General features: G+C 42.6%; 2 protein-coding genes across 4 annotated transcripts; one reads left to right on the top strand and one right to left on the bottom strand.

The window, feature by feature from the left end:
• Positions 1-1,646: 1,646 nt before the first annotated feature.
• rps20 (ribosomal protein S20) lies at positions 1,647-3,253 on the bottom strand. Its single transcript, XM_083995920.1, has 4 exons — positions 3,099-3,253; positions 2,276-2,375; positions 2,004-2,077; positions 1,647-1,884 (listed from the first exon to the last, which is right to left on the bottom strand). Exons 1-4 carry the CDS (start codon positions 3,099-3,101, stop codon positions 1,702-1,704), a joined length of 360 nt encoding a protein of 119 aa, XP_083852046.1. The 5' UTR covers positions 3,102-3,253; the 3' UTR covers positions 1,647-1,701.
• An 876-nt stretch (positions 3,254-4,129) lies between these two features.
• Positions 4,130-15,416, top strand: anks6 (ankyrin repeat and sterile alpha motif domain containing 6). Of its 3 annotated transcripts, XM_083995063.1 has the most exons (19): positions 4,488-4,502; positions 4,592-4,996; positions 6,001-6,219; positions 6,302-6,503; positions 6,632-6,782; positions 8,444-8,488; positions 8,593-8,797; positions 8,963-9,069; positions 9,208-9,362; positions 9,447-9,684; positions 10,415-10,464; positions 11,132-11,326; positions 11,442-11,604; positions 12,684-12,904; positions 13,014-13,206; positions 13,414-13,481; positions 13,706-13,822; positions 14,092-14,188; positions 14,304-15,416. In XM_083995063.1, the coding sequence occupies exons 2-19, from the start codon at positions 4,626-4,628 to the stop codon at positions 14,351-14,353; spliced, it is 2,847 nt and encodes a 948-aa protein (XP_083851189.1). In that variant the 5' UTR covers positions 4,488-4,502; positions 4,592-4,625; the 3' UTR covers positions 14,354-15,416. The 3 variants fall into 3 exon arrangements, with proteins under 3 accessions (XP_083851190.1, XP_083851188.1, XP_083851189.1); XM_083995064.1 differs by having other exon boundaries at positions 4,130-4,996; positions 14,092-14,176; XM_083995062.1 differs by having other exon boundaries at positions 4,130-4,996.
• The last annotated feature ends 3,487 nt before the right edge of the window (positions 15,417-18,903 follow it).

The raw sequence follows: 18,903 nt of genomic DNA, 5'->3' as shown, positions 1-18,903 counted from the left end.
TGATTTAAGTCAAGAGTGAATTTGAGGATGTTTTGTTGATGTTTAGTTGCAAAGTGGACATGCTCTTCTACAGGTAGGACATGTTTCCTCTAACCTCTGTATGGAGCTGCTCAAAGAAACTATGGGCTGCGTTCCAAAAACAGGTTGAGTTCCCCTCGCTCACTTGCCCTCAGCCCTTGCTATGATGTCACACGGAGGCCACTTGGAGAGCGGAGGGAAAGTGGGCGGGGGAGGAGTAGAAGAGGTAAACGGAACGCACCTGCCCTCGTTCACTAACAGCTGGGACAATCACTGGTCGACCACATGTCGTAGGTGTAGCGCTGTACTGCCTCTTACTCTTTCTCTCTGTCTGTCACTGATGATGAGCTCTGCTTCATCATCAGACCAATCCTGATTAAAATTCCTTATTAAACTACACATCAACTCAGGCACAGCAACTATGTGAATATGAAACGTCAGATTAAGGCTCTTTAGACACGTTTTTTTTTTGTGACAAATAAGTTTGCCTATTACTCTACTAGCCTACCACTTTGTAAATAGTTTGTTCTGACATGTCACTGCTAAACTAGTTTATTGAATTGAATATTTACTGACCCCTTTCATTTATTTTCTTCTTTGGTGGTAAACACACAACTGGTGCTTGAGGTTCATTATCGCCACCGCATGGACGTATTTTTCGTGCACCACTGCAATGCATTGTGGGTGATATACAGCTCTGGAGTGACCATCGATGTTGACTTGATCACTCAGCCCTCAAGGGTCGATCTCACCAAGTTCACTTCAGCTGTTTAGAGAAATGGAACAGCCCTTATGATGGCGGCGGGGATTCCCCCGAGGGCAAGTGCTGAGGGCAAGTGAACGAGGGCGACTCAACCCGCTTTTGGAACGCAGCCCTGGTTTTGCTTTTGCAGCCATTTAAAATATTTGGAAACCCTTTATTCTGAGCTTTTGTGCAGAAGATAACATGTTGTTTTTTTTTGCCTTTATTTGACAGCACGTAGTGAAAGGGGGAGGCAGAGAGGGGGAATGACATGCAGGAAAGGTCTGCCCGACGCAGGATTCGAACCTGAGGACTGTAGCCTCTACATGGGGCGGCCGCTTTAACCACTGCACCACGCACCGCCCTGATAACATGTATTTTAACTACAAACTGCCAGTTTTTCCATCAGCATCTTATGCATGTCTGCAAATGTCTTGATTTGTCGTGAAATTACCTTTTGTTTTTAAGACTTGATATTGTAAAATGAAATATTACACAAATCTGTATCGACAGCCTTAAACAGCAGCTCTGAATGAAAAACTAGAACAAATTCATGTATATTGGGGGTTGTATTTCCTAGAAATAATCTTTTGTCCTTTATTTTGATATGATATTTTGAAACAGCATGATTTAGAGGAGAGAAGTTGTAGAGAAAGATGTTCGATATGGAGCAAAAGCCTCCAAGTTGGGACTCAAAACCCAGTCAGTGCTGTGGGGACTGATACCAAGTGGTACATACTATAATACCCCACAATCTGCTGCAACTTAACTGCATTCAAATAAACCCTCAAAGAACCCTGCTAAAACTTTAAGCATCAGAAAACAGTAGAAAAGGCTAAAATGTAAATTAATGTTAACCAGTTATGTTACACACATGTTGAAGAGACCCAAAGAGACATTAGTTTCTTTTTTTCGTTTCTTTATTCAATCATCTGCACTGTTTATGCGTCTGCGATGGTGACCTCGACCTCTACACCGGGCTCGATGCTGATGGAGGTGATCTGCTTGACGATCTCGGATGGGCTGTGCAGATCGATCAGGCGCTTGTGGATCCTCATCTGGAAGCGATCCCAGGTTTTGGATCCCTCACCACAGGGGGTCTTCCTGGTGGTGATACGCAGAGTCTGGGACCAAGCAGAGGAAATAACATTAGTTTGATTGAAGTGAAACAAGAAAATAAAGTATGAAGACCAGATTTTACAGTATTTGCACAAGTTATACAGATTATGTTCGACTCCAGTACCTTGGTTGGCATACGGACTGGTCCCTTCACCTTCAGGCTCTTCTCCTTGGCGCCACGGATCAGGTCAGCGCAGACTGAGGAGGATAAAAACAAAATCTATTAACGGATGTGATAAAAAAAAACTTAACACCTCACTTTGTAATTCTTTTACAACCATGGCTCAGAATAGCGTATACTGGTCATCAAGTTTTATCAGGTTTAAATTTTTATCCTCATTGCTCAGGTCTTGGATTTATTGTAAAATTACACTTAAAAGTAAAAAAGATAGTTACCCTTCTCCAGAGATTTGACGTTGCGGCTGGTGAGGGTGATGCGGATGCGGTGGATGGCAACCTCAGCCTCCACGGGGGCCTTACCAGTGTCCTTAAAAGCCTGCAAGTGGAGAAACAAGTTGTCAAAATCATGGACCAGTCAAACAGTAGTGACAGGAGGATTGGTACCATGGGTGCTTGACATACATCTGCAAGGATGGGAGCACTGAATAGAGCAAAATAACTTAAATATTTGGTCATACAATACAGATTACATTGTCTAAATGATGCTTTTGGTTACTGTCTTGTAATGCTGAAAATTCAGGTTTATCCCTGAACTGGGACTTTTACGCACAACACTTGAACGCAGCATCAGCTAACCAGCACGTGGAGCAGTAAATACTACAAATATCGATTATTAATTGATATTAATAAAAGGTGCTTGTGATATATAACGTTACTGCGCTTCAGTGTTTAAGTTGTTCATCAAATTCTCCCTCCAATTTCACACAACCACTTTCAATGTGGCACAATAGTGACACCAAGAGACTTCATATGAGATTTACACTACCAAAAAACCATAGCACTATAACTTAAACAAAACTATATGGAGTAGTTTAGTCTATGGTGTTAATTCTAATGATATTAATATAAACATAATATCACCATAGAGCTTCTTTAGTTGACAGTTTGTGAGTAACAGAGGCTGTCGGTGCTAATGTTAGCTACCTAGCATGCTCAGTAGATATTTGCCATTTATGTTAAAATTCACGTATACAACTATAATTTCTCAAGCAGCGAGGCGTCGTACAGACAGATACGGTTATGCCGAAACAGTACATACCATTTTGATTTTTCCTGACCGACTTATTCGGAAGAAATTCAGACGAACAGCGGTGAGCCAGGAACCGGCGTGGTCAGCTCTGAACGGGGAAAGGCCGAGCGGAGGCCCGCGCGCCGTTAAGTACCGCTCATCCGGGTCACTGGCGCTGCTTCTTCTTCCTTTAGTGGAGTTGAGCTGATCCGCGGAGCACAGCGACACCCAGCGGCGACTGCGCTGCGGTGCAGTTACATGTAGTTCCTAACTGTGACCACTGGATGGCAGTAAAGTTCAACATAGGCTAAACGTATTATTTACATGCACATACATCCGGTAAAAACTTTCAAAGTAAAACCAAACCGTTGAAACCAGAGCGATAGCTATAACACCCCGGTGACACACATGACTGTAAGAGGTAAGATGATCACATTATTATTATTTATAACAATAATATAATAAAATACAGTAAAACCTACAGTAAAAGACACTTCATGACACTGCAACTACTCTGACTTTCAAAGTAAAAGCCCCCCCCCCCCCCCCCCCCCCACCTCCGCTGAGGTCACCTTTGCCCAGAGGTTAAGCCTAGCCTAATGATCGATCACACATATACACAGGTAGTTTAGGACACACCTGTAGCTGCTGCAGTCTGATAATAATACGTTACATGTTGAATATTAAAGGGTGGCCATTTTAGGTATAAATGTGCAGCTGTAAAAATTGGTTTAATCTGTAAACTGATCATTTTCATCCTAACTTTACTACAGCAGAGTAGAAACTGCAAAGTCCTGCAGTTACAGCTCTTTTTTTTAATACAACTATATATATTAGATATTAGATATTTATTGCATGCATAAATATCTGCATGTGTTCAATAGAAACCATCGCCCATATCTATCATCGCTCTGGTTGAAACCATATGGTTGAAACCAATACATCCATGGTTGAAACCCTTGTTTTGAAAATTTTGTTTTGAAAGGTAGAAGCGGAAGTTGTGTGCTGCGTTCGTTCGTTCTAACTTTTTATTTTAACGAAGTAACGGAACCGGGGAAGCAGCGGTGATGATGATGATGCGGTCGGTTGGTTGCCAGAAAGTTGTTTTGAGGGAGCAAAGTTTAGTGAAAGTGCTGGAGTGACTGGAGATGAGAAGGCGTGAGCGGTGTCTCGGAGCACGGAGGCCCTCGCTCGGTCCTCAACCCGGAGACGTTAAACGTTAAACTTTATTCCACCACCGTGCGCCATGATTTCGACACACAGGCCGCCGCGAAGTGACAGGAGAAACTTTTCGGACCTCCAACCGTCGGCGAAGTGACAGGGGAAACTTTACGGACCTCCAACCGTCGGCGAAGTGACAGCCAGGAGAAACTTTTCGGACCTCGAACCGTCGGTGAGACTTTTAACGGGAGTTTTAATGGAGGCGAAGTAACGGTTAATTTTTAAATGAAGACATGATGAGTTCGTTTTCGGACCTCCAACCGTCGATGAGACTTTTAACGGGAGTTTTAATGGAGGCGGAGTAAAGGTTAATTTTTTTTTTTTTTAAATGAAGACATGATGAGTTGTTTGGGTGTCCCAGCTGATTCCCTGCTGCTTTTCCGAGCCTGCGATGAGGGCGACTACGACACGGCCCGGGGCATCCTGGAGCCCGGAGCCCCGAAGGAGCAGCAGCAGTCCGGGCGGCAGAGCAGGCTGCGGTCCGAAGCGGGGTCGGAGTGCAACAACGCCGCCGCCGTCGCAGCGGCAGCAGCGGCGGACATGTTGTCTCTAGTGCCGGTGGACTGCACCGACGAGGAGGGCAACACCGGCCTGCAGTTCGCCTCGGCCAGCGGACACGAGAACCTGGTCCGCTTCCTGCTCCGGAAGGGAGCCTCGGTGGACAGCCGCAACAACTACGGCTGGAGCCCGCTGATGCAGGCTGCGAGGTGGGGCTGAGGACATCCAGAGTCCATTTAATAAAGATCTGTCAATTTGATCTCTTTCTCCATACTGTCAGTGATTGATATCCTCACTATACAGAAGTCACTCTCTAAACGTTAATAAGGGATAGGCTATGTTGTTGTTGTTGCTGCTGCACTCATAACCCTTTTCTCTGTCAGTCTTGTAATGACAGTGGCCACAGTGAGACTTATTGAATCCCTTTTCTTACCAAACCAAATGCTCTTCTTTCTTAAAACTATTTAAACAATCTTGAATTTGTATGTAATAATATTGAATTAAAGTCTTCCCTACTACATGAACATTTATGAGTAGTAACCAGCTTCGGGCACAGAGATTGGTGAATGTCTTTATACTGTCATTACAAGAATGATGAAGAAAAAGTTTATGTGTGTAAAAATTAGGGGGTAAAAGTCATTTTTGCACTATTCTTTGCAAAAAATGACTTTTACCCACCTAATTTTTACATACATAAACTTTTTCTTCATCGTTCTAATGACAATCTAAAATGCTAATTTTTGTTACCAAACCAAATGCTCTTCTTGAGTTATGAGTTAAAGTCTTCCCTATTAAATGAACACTTCCATCCATCCATCCACCCATCCATCCATCTTCTTCCGTTTCATCCGGAAATGAATGAACACTTATGATTGCATTTTTCCTCATTCTTACACAACTCTTAATCTACAAATATATTCTTCATCAGCCCTCGATAAAAATGGGCATTAGTGTGACACAATCTGAATTTGCATAAAATTACACTGAGTAAAAGTCAGATTGAGTAGTAGCTAGATTCATGCATCGAGCAAACTGCATTTATCCTCAGTTTTATGCTGTCTAAAATTAAAGTAATCCTCATGGAACCAAATCATGAAACTGTCATTTACATTTTTATTAACATTTTATTTATTTGATGCAAGTGCTTTTCAGTATGTGATGTCAAATTGCTTGATGCTTGACAATCTTATCTTGTCTTGTCTTGTCTTGTCAGGTTTGGTCACCTGGCCGTTGCCCACATGCTGCTGGAGAACGGTGCTGAGATAAATGGGCGAAACCGGCTGGGAGCAAGCGTCGTGACTATGGCGGCCCGCGGGGGACACACTCATGTCGTCAAACTGCTCCTGGAGAACGGGGCCTACGTCGATGACTACGATCACCTGGCTGTCGCTGCAGAGGAAGTCTCCAATGGCAACAACAACAACAGCTGCAGGTTTGGAGCCGACTCTTTGACTAAAGCAGCCTCAAATTTAGAGTTTATTTACATTACATCCTGCTTTTTTTCTCCCCCTTAGCACATCTGGGTACGGAGGTACTGAGGGTTGTACAGAAGGAGGCGGCGGCAGGGAGTTCATGGACATCACTGCCCTCATGGTGGCGGCTCAGCACGGCCACGAGGCCACGGTGCGCCTGCTGTTAGAGTGGGGCTCTGACGTGAAATTTACCCAGAAGACCACTGGCTGGGGACCACTGATGGTGGCTACGCTCAGTGGGAAGGTTGGTCCTGTATATAAAGATACTGATGGATTATACATTGGGTTTCATTTGGGGACAGCAGTGAATCACATGTGTCTTTACATCTTGGGAACGGAAGGGAAACAGACATGTGTGTGTGTGTTTTGAAGGTGGTTGTGGCTCAGCAGCTGGTGGAACGTGGAGCCGATCCGGACCGGGTTAACGTTCTGTCTAAGACGGCCTTTGAACTGGCCATGGAGCTGAAACAGAGGGACATCAAGGCCTATCTGGACTCCATCACCACCGTCCGTCCTCAGACAGGTAGGACCGTATTTTATAGCTATTATACACTTATACAAATATATTCATGGGTAGTATGTTCAGATTTTGCCAATAAACCTTGCTAAATAAATATTACACACTGGAAATTTAAGTACAACTGTACAGAACAGGAATAATAATGTGTTTAACAGGAACAGGGTTTCTGCAGGTCATTAAAAAGCATTAAAAGTCATTAAATATATTTTGCTAAAATTAAGGCCTTAAAGCAGATATCAGCTTCACGGCCGTTTCGGCTAATGCTGCGTTCAAGGCAGGCTTTTGAAACCGTAAGTTACAGCTTCAAGTCACAACTACGACTTGGTAGCGTTCCAGGTAACCCGTAGCTCGTGTTTTTACCATCCTGTTGTCTGTGAAAGTTCCCTATAACGGCCACTCGTAACTTCCGACCCGTGAACTCGTACCAGATCGAACTGGTATGACTTCACAGGAAGGAAAAACACAAAGTACGAGTTTCTTTGAACGCACCATGAGTTAGCAGCCCCCGCCCTTGTCAGGCATCAATTGGTCCTCGTGCTACGTCACCACATTCACGCGCATCCCTTGGCTGCACACACAGCCCTTCATGCCGTTCTCTCTCCTCATTGGATAACACTTGTATCCCACAAGGAAAATTTTCTCCTCGGGTTACAGCAGAGCAGAGTGACGGAGAGACTAGTGTTTAGGCTGAAATACTTCATGTAAGTGATTGCTGACGGAAAATAGGACTATTTAGGACTTATATTAACAAAAACATTCCACTGATATCTGCTTTAAATGGCATTAAAATGCATTAAATTCGATTTTCAAAGGCATTAAAAAATTGATAAAACATTGATTGATTCATACAACGTGGGTGAAGAAATGGAGAATTTTCTAAATTAACTATTTGTAGGTGGTGGCAGGATACTGTGTTTTTTTTTTTTTTAATCGCTATCGGCAAAAATCGGAATAGGCAGTGATCGGTGATTGGCCAGAAAATTGCAGTCGGTGCACCCCTATTGGTGTGATAAACATGCAGAACCAAGTAATTGGGTAATTGTGTATGTGTATATAGGTAAGTGTATGTACGCACACGTATAGTATTTGCAGTCACGGGCATTAAAAATGTTTGAAATGGCATTAAAAAGGGCATTAAAAAGCATTAAATTAGATTTGCTGGTACCTGCAGAAACCCTGAGGAAGTGTTGTCTCCTCCTCTTGTTGCATCTGTGTGTGTCGGTGCACCTAGGATCTAGATGTGCTTGTATTGCAGTTAACACTCATGTGAGAGTGAAACCAACAGTGGCTGCTCTCTCTCAGCCTCTTTGATGTTTAATAGCTCTTCTCACCAGGATTTAGCTCAGTTTACCTGCAGGATCCTACTCTGGAGCTCACATGATCCTCTGTGTTTTGTCCAAATAAATCTATCTCTGGTGTGTTGTGCAGGTACAACAGAAAAATGAGGGCAAATTAATGCAGAATTTTTACTTTTTTATTATGACAATCTGAATTTTTTGAGTATATACAAGAAGTTCCAGTTACAGCTGAGTGTTTTTTAATGTGTCTACTCAACTGTTAGTGTTTGATGGTGCTGAGTTATGTGGAGTCGGGCCAAGTAGGACTGTTGTTTTAAAGTGGATCAGAGCTCTCTCCTGTTCTCACTCTCACTCTTTTCTTCACAGACGATGACAGAAGAAGACCAGATGTGTTCAGTGCCCTCAAGTTGGGTATGTTAAATTAGATTCTTACCAAAGAACCCAAGTTACACTTAAATAGCATGTTGATAGAAAGATGTACCCATATATAATGTATGTGTTTAATGTTGATTCAGGGAATTCCCAGCTCGTAAAAGAGATCTTGGAGGAGGATCCCACTCAGGTGAATTCATCCAACCAGGAGGGAGCGTCACCTCTGATGATGGCGGCGGTGAGCGGTCAGTTAGAGGTGGTGCAGCTGATGGTGGAGAAGGGTGCCGACATAGACAAGCAAGACGGCGTCCACGGCTGGACCGCACTGATGCAGGCAACTTATCATGGGTAAGACAGTTTACATGAGGGACATTGGTCATGTTCTTTCTTTCTTTTTTCTTTTTTTTTTACATGGACTTATGTTAAATTGATGATTTTATAGGTAATTTAATTTTAAAATATTTAAATATTTGGTCAGCAATGTGTGTTTTTCTGTCTCTATTTGTCCTTCAGGAGTAAAGATATTGTCAAGTACCTGCTGAGTCAAGGAGCTGATGTCAACCTCCGAGCTAAGAACGGATACACAGCCTTTGATCTGGTGATGCTGCTGAATGACCCAGGTACCCAGAATATCATCGTTCTGTCCTACAGCACTTCAAACAAAGAAACAAATCCTTCCTTAATATTCTTTTAATAGACAGCAGGGTTAAGGAAGGAGTATTTATTCTCCTGATAATTGTATGTATTTATTTTCCCAGACACGGAGTTGGTGCGCCTGTTAGCAGCATCAGTGTGTATGCAAGTAGATAAAGACAAGTCGAAACACCGCGGCAGAGCCTTAATGACTCGCTCCAAGAGTCGTCAGTCCCTCAACAACGTCCCTGTGCCGCCTGACGACAAAGGAGGCCTCAGGGTAAAGAACAAGTGCACTTCTGTTACAGCAATACTCTGTAAAAATATTCCTTAATGTTGATGTTTACATGTTTGACTCTTCCAGTCCTGGTGGAGCAGGATGTCAAATCGGTTCCGGCGACTGAAGTTGACTCACACCCTGAGGCACGGCCTCTCGTCCAATCGCCTGGCTCCGTTCCCTGACGATGCTGAAACTTCGCTGGACGCCACAATGAAGGCGAGCAGGAAGCCTGGTGCCGTTACTAACGGGGCTCTGGCTCCATCTCCTGCCCTGGGAGGGAATGACCTGAGCAACGCCTGGGCTGTAAAGAGCAAAGAGACCGGTGAGACACAGCCAGATGCAACGTCTGGTATTTTAAGGGGCATAAGAACTGCAGAACGCAAAACAGCACTGATGCCAGAAGTTGAATGTAGATGATATTTTGCATAAGAACAGTGGCATTCAAAAGTTTGGGCACCCGTGGTCAAAATTTCTGTTAATTTGAACAGTTAAACAAGTGGAAGATGAAATAATCTTCAAAAGACAAAGACAGGTTACAGATGACAATTTAAACCATTTTTTTTTGTTTCATCTTTTACATTTTCAAAATGACAGAAAAGGAAAAGGGCCTGCAGCAAAGGTTTAGCCACCCTAGTTACCGTAGTACCTAGTAGCCCCCCCTCCCCCTTTGGAAGCTATCACAGTGTGTAAATAGTAAATACCTTGTCTAATACCTTTGTGAAAGTTATCTGAGAGCTCAAGTCTCCCGAGTTTCCCATTCTTTGGTTTGTTTCCCTTTTTCACTCTAAAACTGTATAAAACAAAAATAATACACTGATATTGCTTAAAATATTGCAAAAGAGTGTTTAATGTTTAACTTTATGCCTTTTGGAGATAATTTCATTCCATCTTCCACTTGCTTAACTGTTCATATTAACAGACATTTTGACCAGGGGTGCCCAAACCTTTGCATGCCACTGCATAAATCTACAGTATATGCACAGTGTTTTATTTGTTGTATGATGTGGAAGTGGAAATATATAAATGTGCTATTTCTCAATTTTATTTTCCAGGTCTTTGCAGGCCGTCTTCAGAAAAGGAGGACTTCCTCATAACCACAATGGTAGGAGCTAAATTAATTCCAAGGTTTAAAGCAGAAGTGAGTGATCCGGTCGTTTTCGCTAATGCTGCGTTCCAGGCAGGCTTTTGAAATCGTAAATTACAGCTTCAAGTCACAACTTACGACTTTGTAGCGTTCCAGGCAACCCACTCGTGTTTTTCCGACCTGTTTTACCGGTGAAAGTCACTATAACGGCCACTCGTAACTTCCGACCGGTGAACTCGTACCAGATCGAACTGGTACCACTTCACGGTCGGAAAAATACGAGTTTCCTTGAACGCACCATAACAGTCCTCGTCGCTACGTCACCACATTCACGGCGTTCCTTGGCTGCACACACAGCCCTGCATGCCGTTCTCTCTCCTCATTGGATAAAAACTGTAGGATACGATAAATGTTTTCTCCTCGACTCAGAGCAGAGCAGAGTGACTGAGAGACCCGTGTTTCAGTCCAAACACTCTATGTAAGTGATTGCTGTCGGAAGATATAACTATTTAAGACTTATATTAACACAAATATATCACTCACTTCTGCTTTAACAAGCAGTTTTTACTATGTTTGTCTAACTGTGGCTTCAGAAAGTTTTCACTTTTTGGACACTTTATTGAAAACGGACAGAGTTAAATTTATTTGTAAGTGTCATATAAGGATTGTTTGTCTCCATCTGCAGCTGAGAAGTGGTGCGCCCTCGACACGGCTGCCCAACGACAAGCTGAAAGCAGTGATCCCTCCCTTCCTGCCTCCGTCCAACTTCGAGCCATGGAACTCGGACCGCTCACGCCTCCTCCGGGACGGAAAGAGCGAAGCGCCCCGTCTGCCCATGCCGCCCCAGAGGAAGCTCAACAGCAGCGGAAATTCAGATATTGTGAGTGTGTTTGTGTGTATAAAGGGCAGAAAGTTCCCTCTCTAACAGTCTGCACTTTTGTCATCATCTCTCATACTTCTTTTGTTTTTTTCCTTCTCTCTCTTTTATTCCTCAGACATCTATAAGCCGTGTGGTCAGCAGGTCCATTAAGTTCCCCAGCATCCCCAAAGGGCCCTCGTCGTCCTCTCCGTCCAACTCTGGTCACTACCACTCCCCCCACTCCTCCGGTGGCTCCAATGGAGTGGCAGGACTCAACCGGGACTCTCACAACCGCTCAGGTACACACAAACACACACATGCACATGCACGACAGGTTTTGGTACATGATGCATTATCTATAATCAACAATTGGACTTAATGATAAATGTTTTACTAATCTTAACCAAATTCTTTATTCATAAAGCCAAATATCTAAGGACCCCACCCATCTTCACATGGTTCTTAAATTAATTTCACCTTTATATTAAGTCCCTAAAATTGAGAGTCCAAACCTGCCAAAGACCTCTATTCAGTGTTTAAAAATGATCTGACAAATGAAGCGTACAGTTATTAAAGCAGAAGTAAGTGATATATTTGTGTTAATCTAAGTCTTAAATAGTTATATCTTCCGACAGCAATCACTTACATAGAGTGTTTGGACCGAAACACGGGTCTGTCAGTCACTCTGCTCTGCTCTGAGCCGAGGAGAAAACATTTATCGTATCCTACAGTTTTTATCCAATGAGGAGAGAGAACGGCATGCAGGGCTGTGTGTGCAGCCAAGGGACGCCGTGAATGTGGTGACGTAGGGACGAGGACTGTTATGGTGCGTTCAAGGAAACTCGTAACTCGTGTTTTTCCGACCTGTGAAGTCGTACCAGTTCGATCTGGTACGAGTTCACGGGTCGGAAGTTACGAGTGACCGTTATAGTGACTTTCACCGGTAAAACAGGTCGGAAAAACACGAGTGGGTTGCCTGAAACGCTACAAAGTTGTAAGTTGTGACTTGAAGCTGTAATTTACGGTTTCAAAAGCCTGCCTGGAACGCAGCATTAGCCAAAACGACCGGATCGCTTACTTCTGCTTTAAGTCAACCCTTTAATCCTAATTTATTTAGTTTACTTTATGTACTTTCTTTTTTTTTTCAGTTTATTTGATGTTTGATTATTTTATTTCATGCCCTTATATCTTATGTTTTGTTATGTATTTACTTTTAAATCAAGGTTTCATCTTTTCAGTATGGTGTCTGTTCTTGTTTAATTTTTTTTGCACAAGTGTACCATTTGCCTGACTGGTTTGTACATTCATTTGTTTGCAATAAAGTAAAACAAAAAACATGATCTATAATAAAATAATCTCCATTTCTTCCTCCCACTAGGGGGCAGTGCAGACAGCGTTCTCTCCCAGATAGCAGCTCAAAGGAAGAGAGCAGCAGGTCTGATAGACGTGAAGGTCCAACCACCGGAGAAACAGCACAGCCCGACGCAGAGCCAACCCCCGCTGCCAACCTCAGCGCCCAGCCTGACACTGCCCGACATCAGCCTCCCCGACATCCACTCCCACCCGAGCCTGGTCGCCTCCGACATCCACTCAAGAAGGGTTTGTGTTTGTGTTTTTCTTTCTGACATCATCACTGTGAAAAGAAAAAAAAAAGAAAGAAAAGTTGTGAGTGAAGTGGTGTGAATGTCTGCTTTCATAACTTTTGTAGAAGATGGAGTTGAAGAAGAGGCCGCAGTCGGGGAATTCCTCCACCTCCAAGAGCACCTCGCCCACTCTGACCCCGTCTCCCTCCCCAACACCGAAGCCTCCCACTGGGCCAGGAGACTCTCTGTCCTCAGCCTCCTCCCATCCTCGCTCCAAGAGCAGCGGAGGCTCCAGCAGTGGGACCATCACTGATGAAGGTAACTCCACATTAGTTACCTAGTTCGTTTTTAATGGTCTACATTATTTTCTTATTAAAATAAATCCTATTACAAAGGCATTCACATCTATTTTATACTGTATTAAAAATTCACCTTAGTTGCGTTTGTTTCAGGCACAGTTCTATTATACAAACATATGGTATGCGTACTGAATTCAACTTTCATAATTTGTCTTTATATTTTCAGATGAGCTGTCTAGTATCTTGAAGAAACTTTCCCTGGAGAAATACCAGCCCATATTTGAGGAACAGGAGGTATTCTTTCTTTAGCGTCCAAAAATATTTGCCTTAAAACAATGAAGTTTTTCTTTTGTTTTGATAGATTTGAGTTATTAGAAAAGTGTTTTTTCCATGTCTGTGTCACTGAACTACTGTCCCTAGATAGTGCTGTACTTATAAAGTATTGAACAGATATTGAGTATTCAATTTATTGCACATTTTATCTTTTTAATCAGTGTTTCTTTTCCTCTTTATTCCAGGTGGACATGGAGGCATTCCTGACTCTAACAGATGGAGACCTGAAGGAGCTGGGAATTAAAACAGATGGACCTAGACAACAGATCTTGGCAGCCATATCAGAGCTCAACGCTGGAAAGGTGCATTTGGTTCAGCAAGCATACACTATATGATTATGCATTACATATCTACTTCCAGTGGTGCGTCCCCAGTGCTCCCTGGGCTTGATTTATAGTTTTTCCACAGTGTAACCCAACATTATGTTCTAGCAAGCTATGAGTCAGCAGTGTAAGGTAGAATTACATGGGGAAAACAGTGGACACGATATGTCAAAGTACAGCAAGAGCATAATCTTTGTCTAAAAATGTTGCTGGTGTTTAACTGTGTTTGTTTGCTTGTTTGTCTTCAGGGCCGGGAAAGACAGATTCTTCAAGAGACCATCCACAACTTCCAGTCCTCCTTTGGTAGCAGTGCTAGTAACCCACGGCAAGCAGGTGAACCACGCTGTGAGTGTCCGATGTTTAAAACTGAGCTACGGATTCAGAAGCTACAGTAGAAGTACATGCAAAGACAACATCATAATTTTTCTCTTCCTCTTTTTATCTGCTTCATCTTCATCAGCTCCAACAGGCTGGATGAGACACCAGGTTCGATCCTCTAACAAGAGGTAACCAGTAGCCTTGATGCCCATCGGGAAGTTCACCAAAGGTACTTAACATGAGAGTAAAAGCTGCTGACCACTGCAGAGAGAAGATGCTGCACCAAAAAACTGCCTTAAAGGAAATCTGCCTTAATAGGACCTTCCAGGACCAAACTGCCTTTAAGTGCTCTTACTATGGATCCTAAAGAAGGGGAGGTGATGCACAGGACTGGCTCTCCATTACAGGATGGGTGGGTGGCAAATTATATGTATTATTGCCATAGTGAAGTGGTCGTCACATCTTGTAGTGGAAGAAGAGATTAAATACACAGAAGTGGGAGGATAAGTACAGTATGAGCTCTTTTTATTATTTTGTTTTATCCGAACAAATGTGAGAGATCCAGCACATGTATGTAAAGTAGTAAGTTAAGTCGGGGAAAAAGGTGTGAGCTAGTAATAATGTGACTGACACTTGAGAGCTATAGAAGTGACTAAAAAAGTTGCACTGGTGAGGAAAGCAAATGGAAAAAGAAAGGGACATTGACTAGGTTCTTTTGTAGTCTGTTTTTACTTGTGTGTTTATGTCTTGAATTTACGGACCACTATGTAAACAGATGATTTTCAGTCAAGACTGTGTCGTCATGATCATGCAGTAAGTAAATATTTTATTTTTTATTGCTTCAGACCTTGTTGGACCAGAGATGAGAAGATATTGGCAAAAAAAAAGAGAGAGAGGGTTTTATGACTGGTATAAATTTTGTTTGAAAGAGGTGCATTGAGCAATAGTTTCCACTGAGCCAGCATCTGGCTCCACCATTAAATGTTTTGATCCATGTTCAGAGAGACGGAGAGCTATATCATCCCTAAATATCAGGTACTTACTGTATATTCCATGACTTAAATCCAAATGATGTGCTGTGGCAATGTTCAGGATGGGTCAATTAAATATTAGATGACATCATTATCCTGTTTAGTCATGTAGTTCGTCGGGGAAACACAAATAAACACACTGTGCTTTTATAAAAAAGGTCTGGATGTTGAATAACCAAACACAGAAATAAAATGCTGCAAAAATGAAATAAACTGAATATAAACTGTTTTTATTGGTGTTTGCATTGGGGAGTTGGAAAGTTTGTTTTTAGACCCAGCTTTGTCTGTGTAAAACCTTTGTAAAAACAAATAAAACCATGATGTAAAACCATTTTCCTTCCACAAGATGGCAGCGACCCTCTGCTGAAGCAATAAATTAGAGTCTATAAGCTTCTACTGTAGTGTACATTACACACCTTACTCTGTACATATTCAATAAGAAATATATTATTCTCTAGCAAAGGAAAAGGTGTAATTCATTTATAACAAAACTCAAGTCTTACTCTCTTCAGAACAAGTAGGACTTTTGATGTCTATCTGCTTGACCTAGGCCAAACTTTCTATGACTTATGTGTTTTGTTGAAGATGGATTCCCCAGAGTTACTTTGTTGGCTTGTCTTTCCATAACTTCTTGTTTTACACACACACGCACATGCTTTTCTGCAACAGCAGATTCATGTTCAATATGATAAAGTAAAGTTGGAGAGTGTGTAGGCCTATGTCTATGGCCATCTCGCCCATCTCTGACACCAGCGAACTGTGACCACGCCCACAGTTGAGCAGGATTTAAATTTTGATTTAATTTAAACAAATGAGTTAGATAGAAAAAAAATGCACTCCTTCTATCTACAGTTGTTATGAAGGGCGACATTATCAAAGTTGGTAGAAAGCCCTACTGTTGGTTCTCGTTTTTGGTACAAACGTGTTTGTTCTCTTTTTTTCTCCAGCCTAAATATTTAAATACCATTTGAACATAAAATGTGCGATAACCAGATAACAGAAGATCAGCTTAAACTTGATGATTTAGTTAGAAATACAAAACTTATTTACACATACGTCTTGCCCTTGCCAAATGGACCGGAAGTAAACTACCGCGTTTTCTTGTCAGCCCGGAAAGCATGGAAGTCGCCGAAATGCTGCGTCGCACCGCGAAGGCGATAAGTTCGGCGATACCTGACGGCGCGGCCCAATGTAATCTCAATGTGAGCGACGCGGCATTCGGCGACATCGGCGCGTGTCGGCTTCACCTGGAGGCGGCGGTGCGGACGTTTACCGGAGCTGACGAAGTTACCGGATCAACTGCGCACTACGGCCGTGGCCCTGTGAGTTTTATCACAAACTTTTGCGAGTAAAATATAAACAGTGTCCTTTATCACACACCTGTTCAACAAGTATTATTTAAACAGGTGGAAAAGCTTTATTTTAAGTTCTTCCCATTCACCACACGACATAACGTAAAACTAAGCTAGCAGGTAACTTCCGGTGTACAGACTACAACTTAATTTGACATAAAAGTTTGTGAAGTTTTAGCTACAGTTGGTGTGTATTGATGCTTCACAGCCAAAAGGTTCTGTGTTCGATTCCCAGGTGAGGGGCCTTTCTGCGTTTAGTTGTAAGCCCATTTATATGCACGTTATGTTCAATCAATTAGCAACTTAATGGCTAAGTACCCATAGATCTATGTGTTTGCTCTGTATCAACGCTGGGTTTGTTTGACTTTGCATCTGTCCAGCTGCATGTACCCCGCCCCTATCTACTGTCAGCTGGGATTTCTCTTTACTCCAGACCCCCACACCCCCTTTGACCTTGCACGGATATGTTATATAGCTAATGCATGGATTGATAGCTATAGCATGAGACAGAGGGAGGTGGATGGAGATGATTGATAGTGACCTTTGTCTTTGTGTTGTTCATACAACTTCACACAGCATAACTGTACATGCACATTGATATATTTCTTTATTGCTTGCAAGTTATGTCATCATTGCAATATTTAACAGTGTTATCACATCACAAATTTTCCTGACAGTGTCAAAAACATATTGTGTATGTCATTCTGCATATTAGCAGATGCTGTGTTTATCATGTTGGCTGTGCAGTGTGCACCTCTGATCAAGGCTTTTACCGTTGAACCAGTAGCAGATGACGAGTTCAACATTTGTGTTTTTGTTTTGCCGAAGCCACTGTCACCATGTGAGCAGGAACAGCTGAGAAATGTGTTGACCTAAGATGACAAGTGCTTTGAAACCACTTGAACCAAAAAGTCAGAAAAGCAGACCCATCTATCCCCCCCCAAAACATGACCAAATAGCAACACTCTGGCGTTTGCTGAAATTGTTATTGATGACCTGGATATGGACTGGCCCGACAGGCAGGCGACAGGGTTCCTGTAGGGTTTAATGAAAAGCATCGCTCAGTGTAGAAAAGCTTTCCTCTCCAGGACTGTGGCAGATTGAGTGCTCAGATGTACAGTCATATGTGAGCTGTAAGAAACTGGAGGAGAGAGAAATACATTTGGGATGTATTAACATTGCTGTGGCATGTGGGCAGCAAATGGAGTGACTCATTCAATTTCCTCTCGATTGTTTTCACTCACATAAGGTTTTGATTGGATTGAATAACATTTAATAAGATTGTCTGTAGCTGTCGATACAGTAGTCGCTGTGCAGCAGGGAGGGAAGAGCGGACATAGTGCGTCAGGGGTGCAATGAGGTCACAAAATCAGTGATGCACAGTAGATATATAGTGATGCAGAGATAAAGGAGATTGTTTCTTTAATGATAAGAGAATATGAACCATCTTCTGTTTTCCCTCTGCTGAGGATTTTAAATTAAATTGATATTGAGACATTGACAGTCTTGGACTCAGAGATTGAAACTTGTCTCACCCCTAAGTGTTGAAAGAAGCCGACTAAAGAAACTGAATTCATATTAGTTTCCCCGCTAGATATAAAAATGTCACTTTAATTCATAAAATCTGTCTGATCTACAGGCCCTGTGCTTGACTATAGCACATGTAGCAACACATACTGTATTCCTAAGACCAGGAGTCTCAGCACAGCAGGGTCAGTTAGTCTTAAAAGAAACTGTATCATACTATTTTTCACTAAATATGAACACTCACTCTGTCTAGTTCAGTAACACAAGACTTAAAGCTTGAGTTGTGTCGGTGCTTTTGCTCCGTCAGGTGTGCAAGTGGAAAATTTTGGTTTTTGGGGTGAAAAGCAAAACAAGTGACTTACTCTTTCCCAGTCGTGACGCATCTCATCCAGGTTACCAGATATAGTTATATTTTTTTTCCTCACAGTGTTCGAGAGTCTTATCCAAAAGCCCGGATGCCATTACCATGACATTCACTTTGTGGCCTCCGGCCTCTGGCTGTACAAGCCGGGGCGGCTTTTTTTAAGATGTAGCATCACCTAGGGGGCAGCGGTTTTTATTATTGCTGTGTGTGTGTGTGTGTGTTTGTGTAAAGTGTGTGCTGAATTTGAAAGGTGGTGGTCATGATGAACACGGATGTGAACGAGCCAAACTGAGGCTTGCTCTCTCAGCTCTGTGCGATTTAGGAGGAGAGGGGGGGGGGCAGGGATTGCAGGGCTGAGCTGAGCCCTCTGGTCCTCTTGTCCTCATATTTTGCATTTCCCCCTCTCTTTCTCTCTCTTTCTCTCTCTCTTTGCTGCTTCAGTTACCTTCAGTTTGTTTTGCCCTCTCT

This window comes from Trachurus trachurus (assembly GCF_905171665.1).
Source record: "Trachurus trachurus genome assembly, chromosome: 20".
NCBI lineage: Eukaryota > Metazoa > Chordata > Actinopteri > Carangiformes > Carangidae > Trachurus > Trachurus trachurus.
The sequence above is the reverse complement of the archived record's forward strand: the minus strand, read 5'-3'. Positions and strand labels throughout refer to the sequence as shown.

Bases quoted from the DNA above. Each gene is read 5' to 3' on its own strand.
- anks6 (XM_083995062.1), top strand. From the start codon at position 4,626: ATGATGAGTTGTTTGGGTGTCCCAGCTGATTCCCTGCTGCTTTTCCGA. The intron at 4,997-6,000 runs GTGGGGCTGAGG...TTGTCTTGTCAG, and splicing joins CCGCTGATGCAGGCTGCGAG to GTTTGGTCACCTGGCCGTTG. The intron at 11,605-12,683 runs GTACACACAAAC...TCCTCCCACTAG, and splicing joins GGACTCTCACAACCGCTCAG to GGGGCAGTGCAGACAGCGTT.
- rps20 (XM_083995920.1), bottom strand. The intron at 2,078-2,275 runs GTAACTATCTTT...TATCCTCCTCAG, and splicing joins CGTCAAATCTCTGGAGAAGG to TCTGCGCTGACCTGATCCGT. The intron at 1,885-2,003 runs GTACTGGAGTCG...GCTTGGTCCCAG, and splicing joins CAGTCCGTATGCCAACCAAG to ACTCTGCGTATCACCACCAG.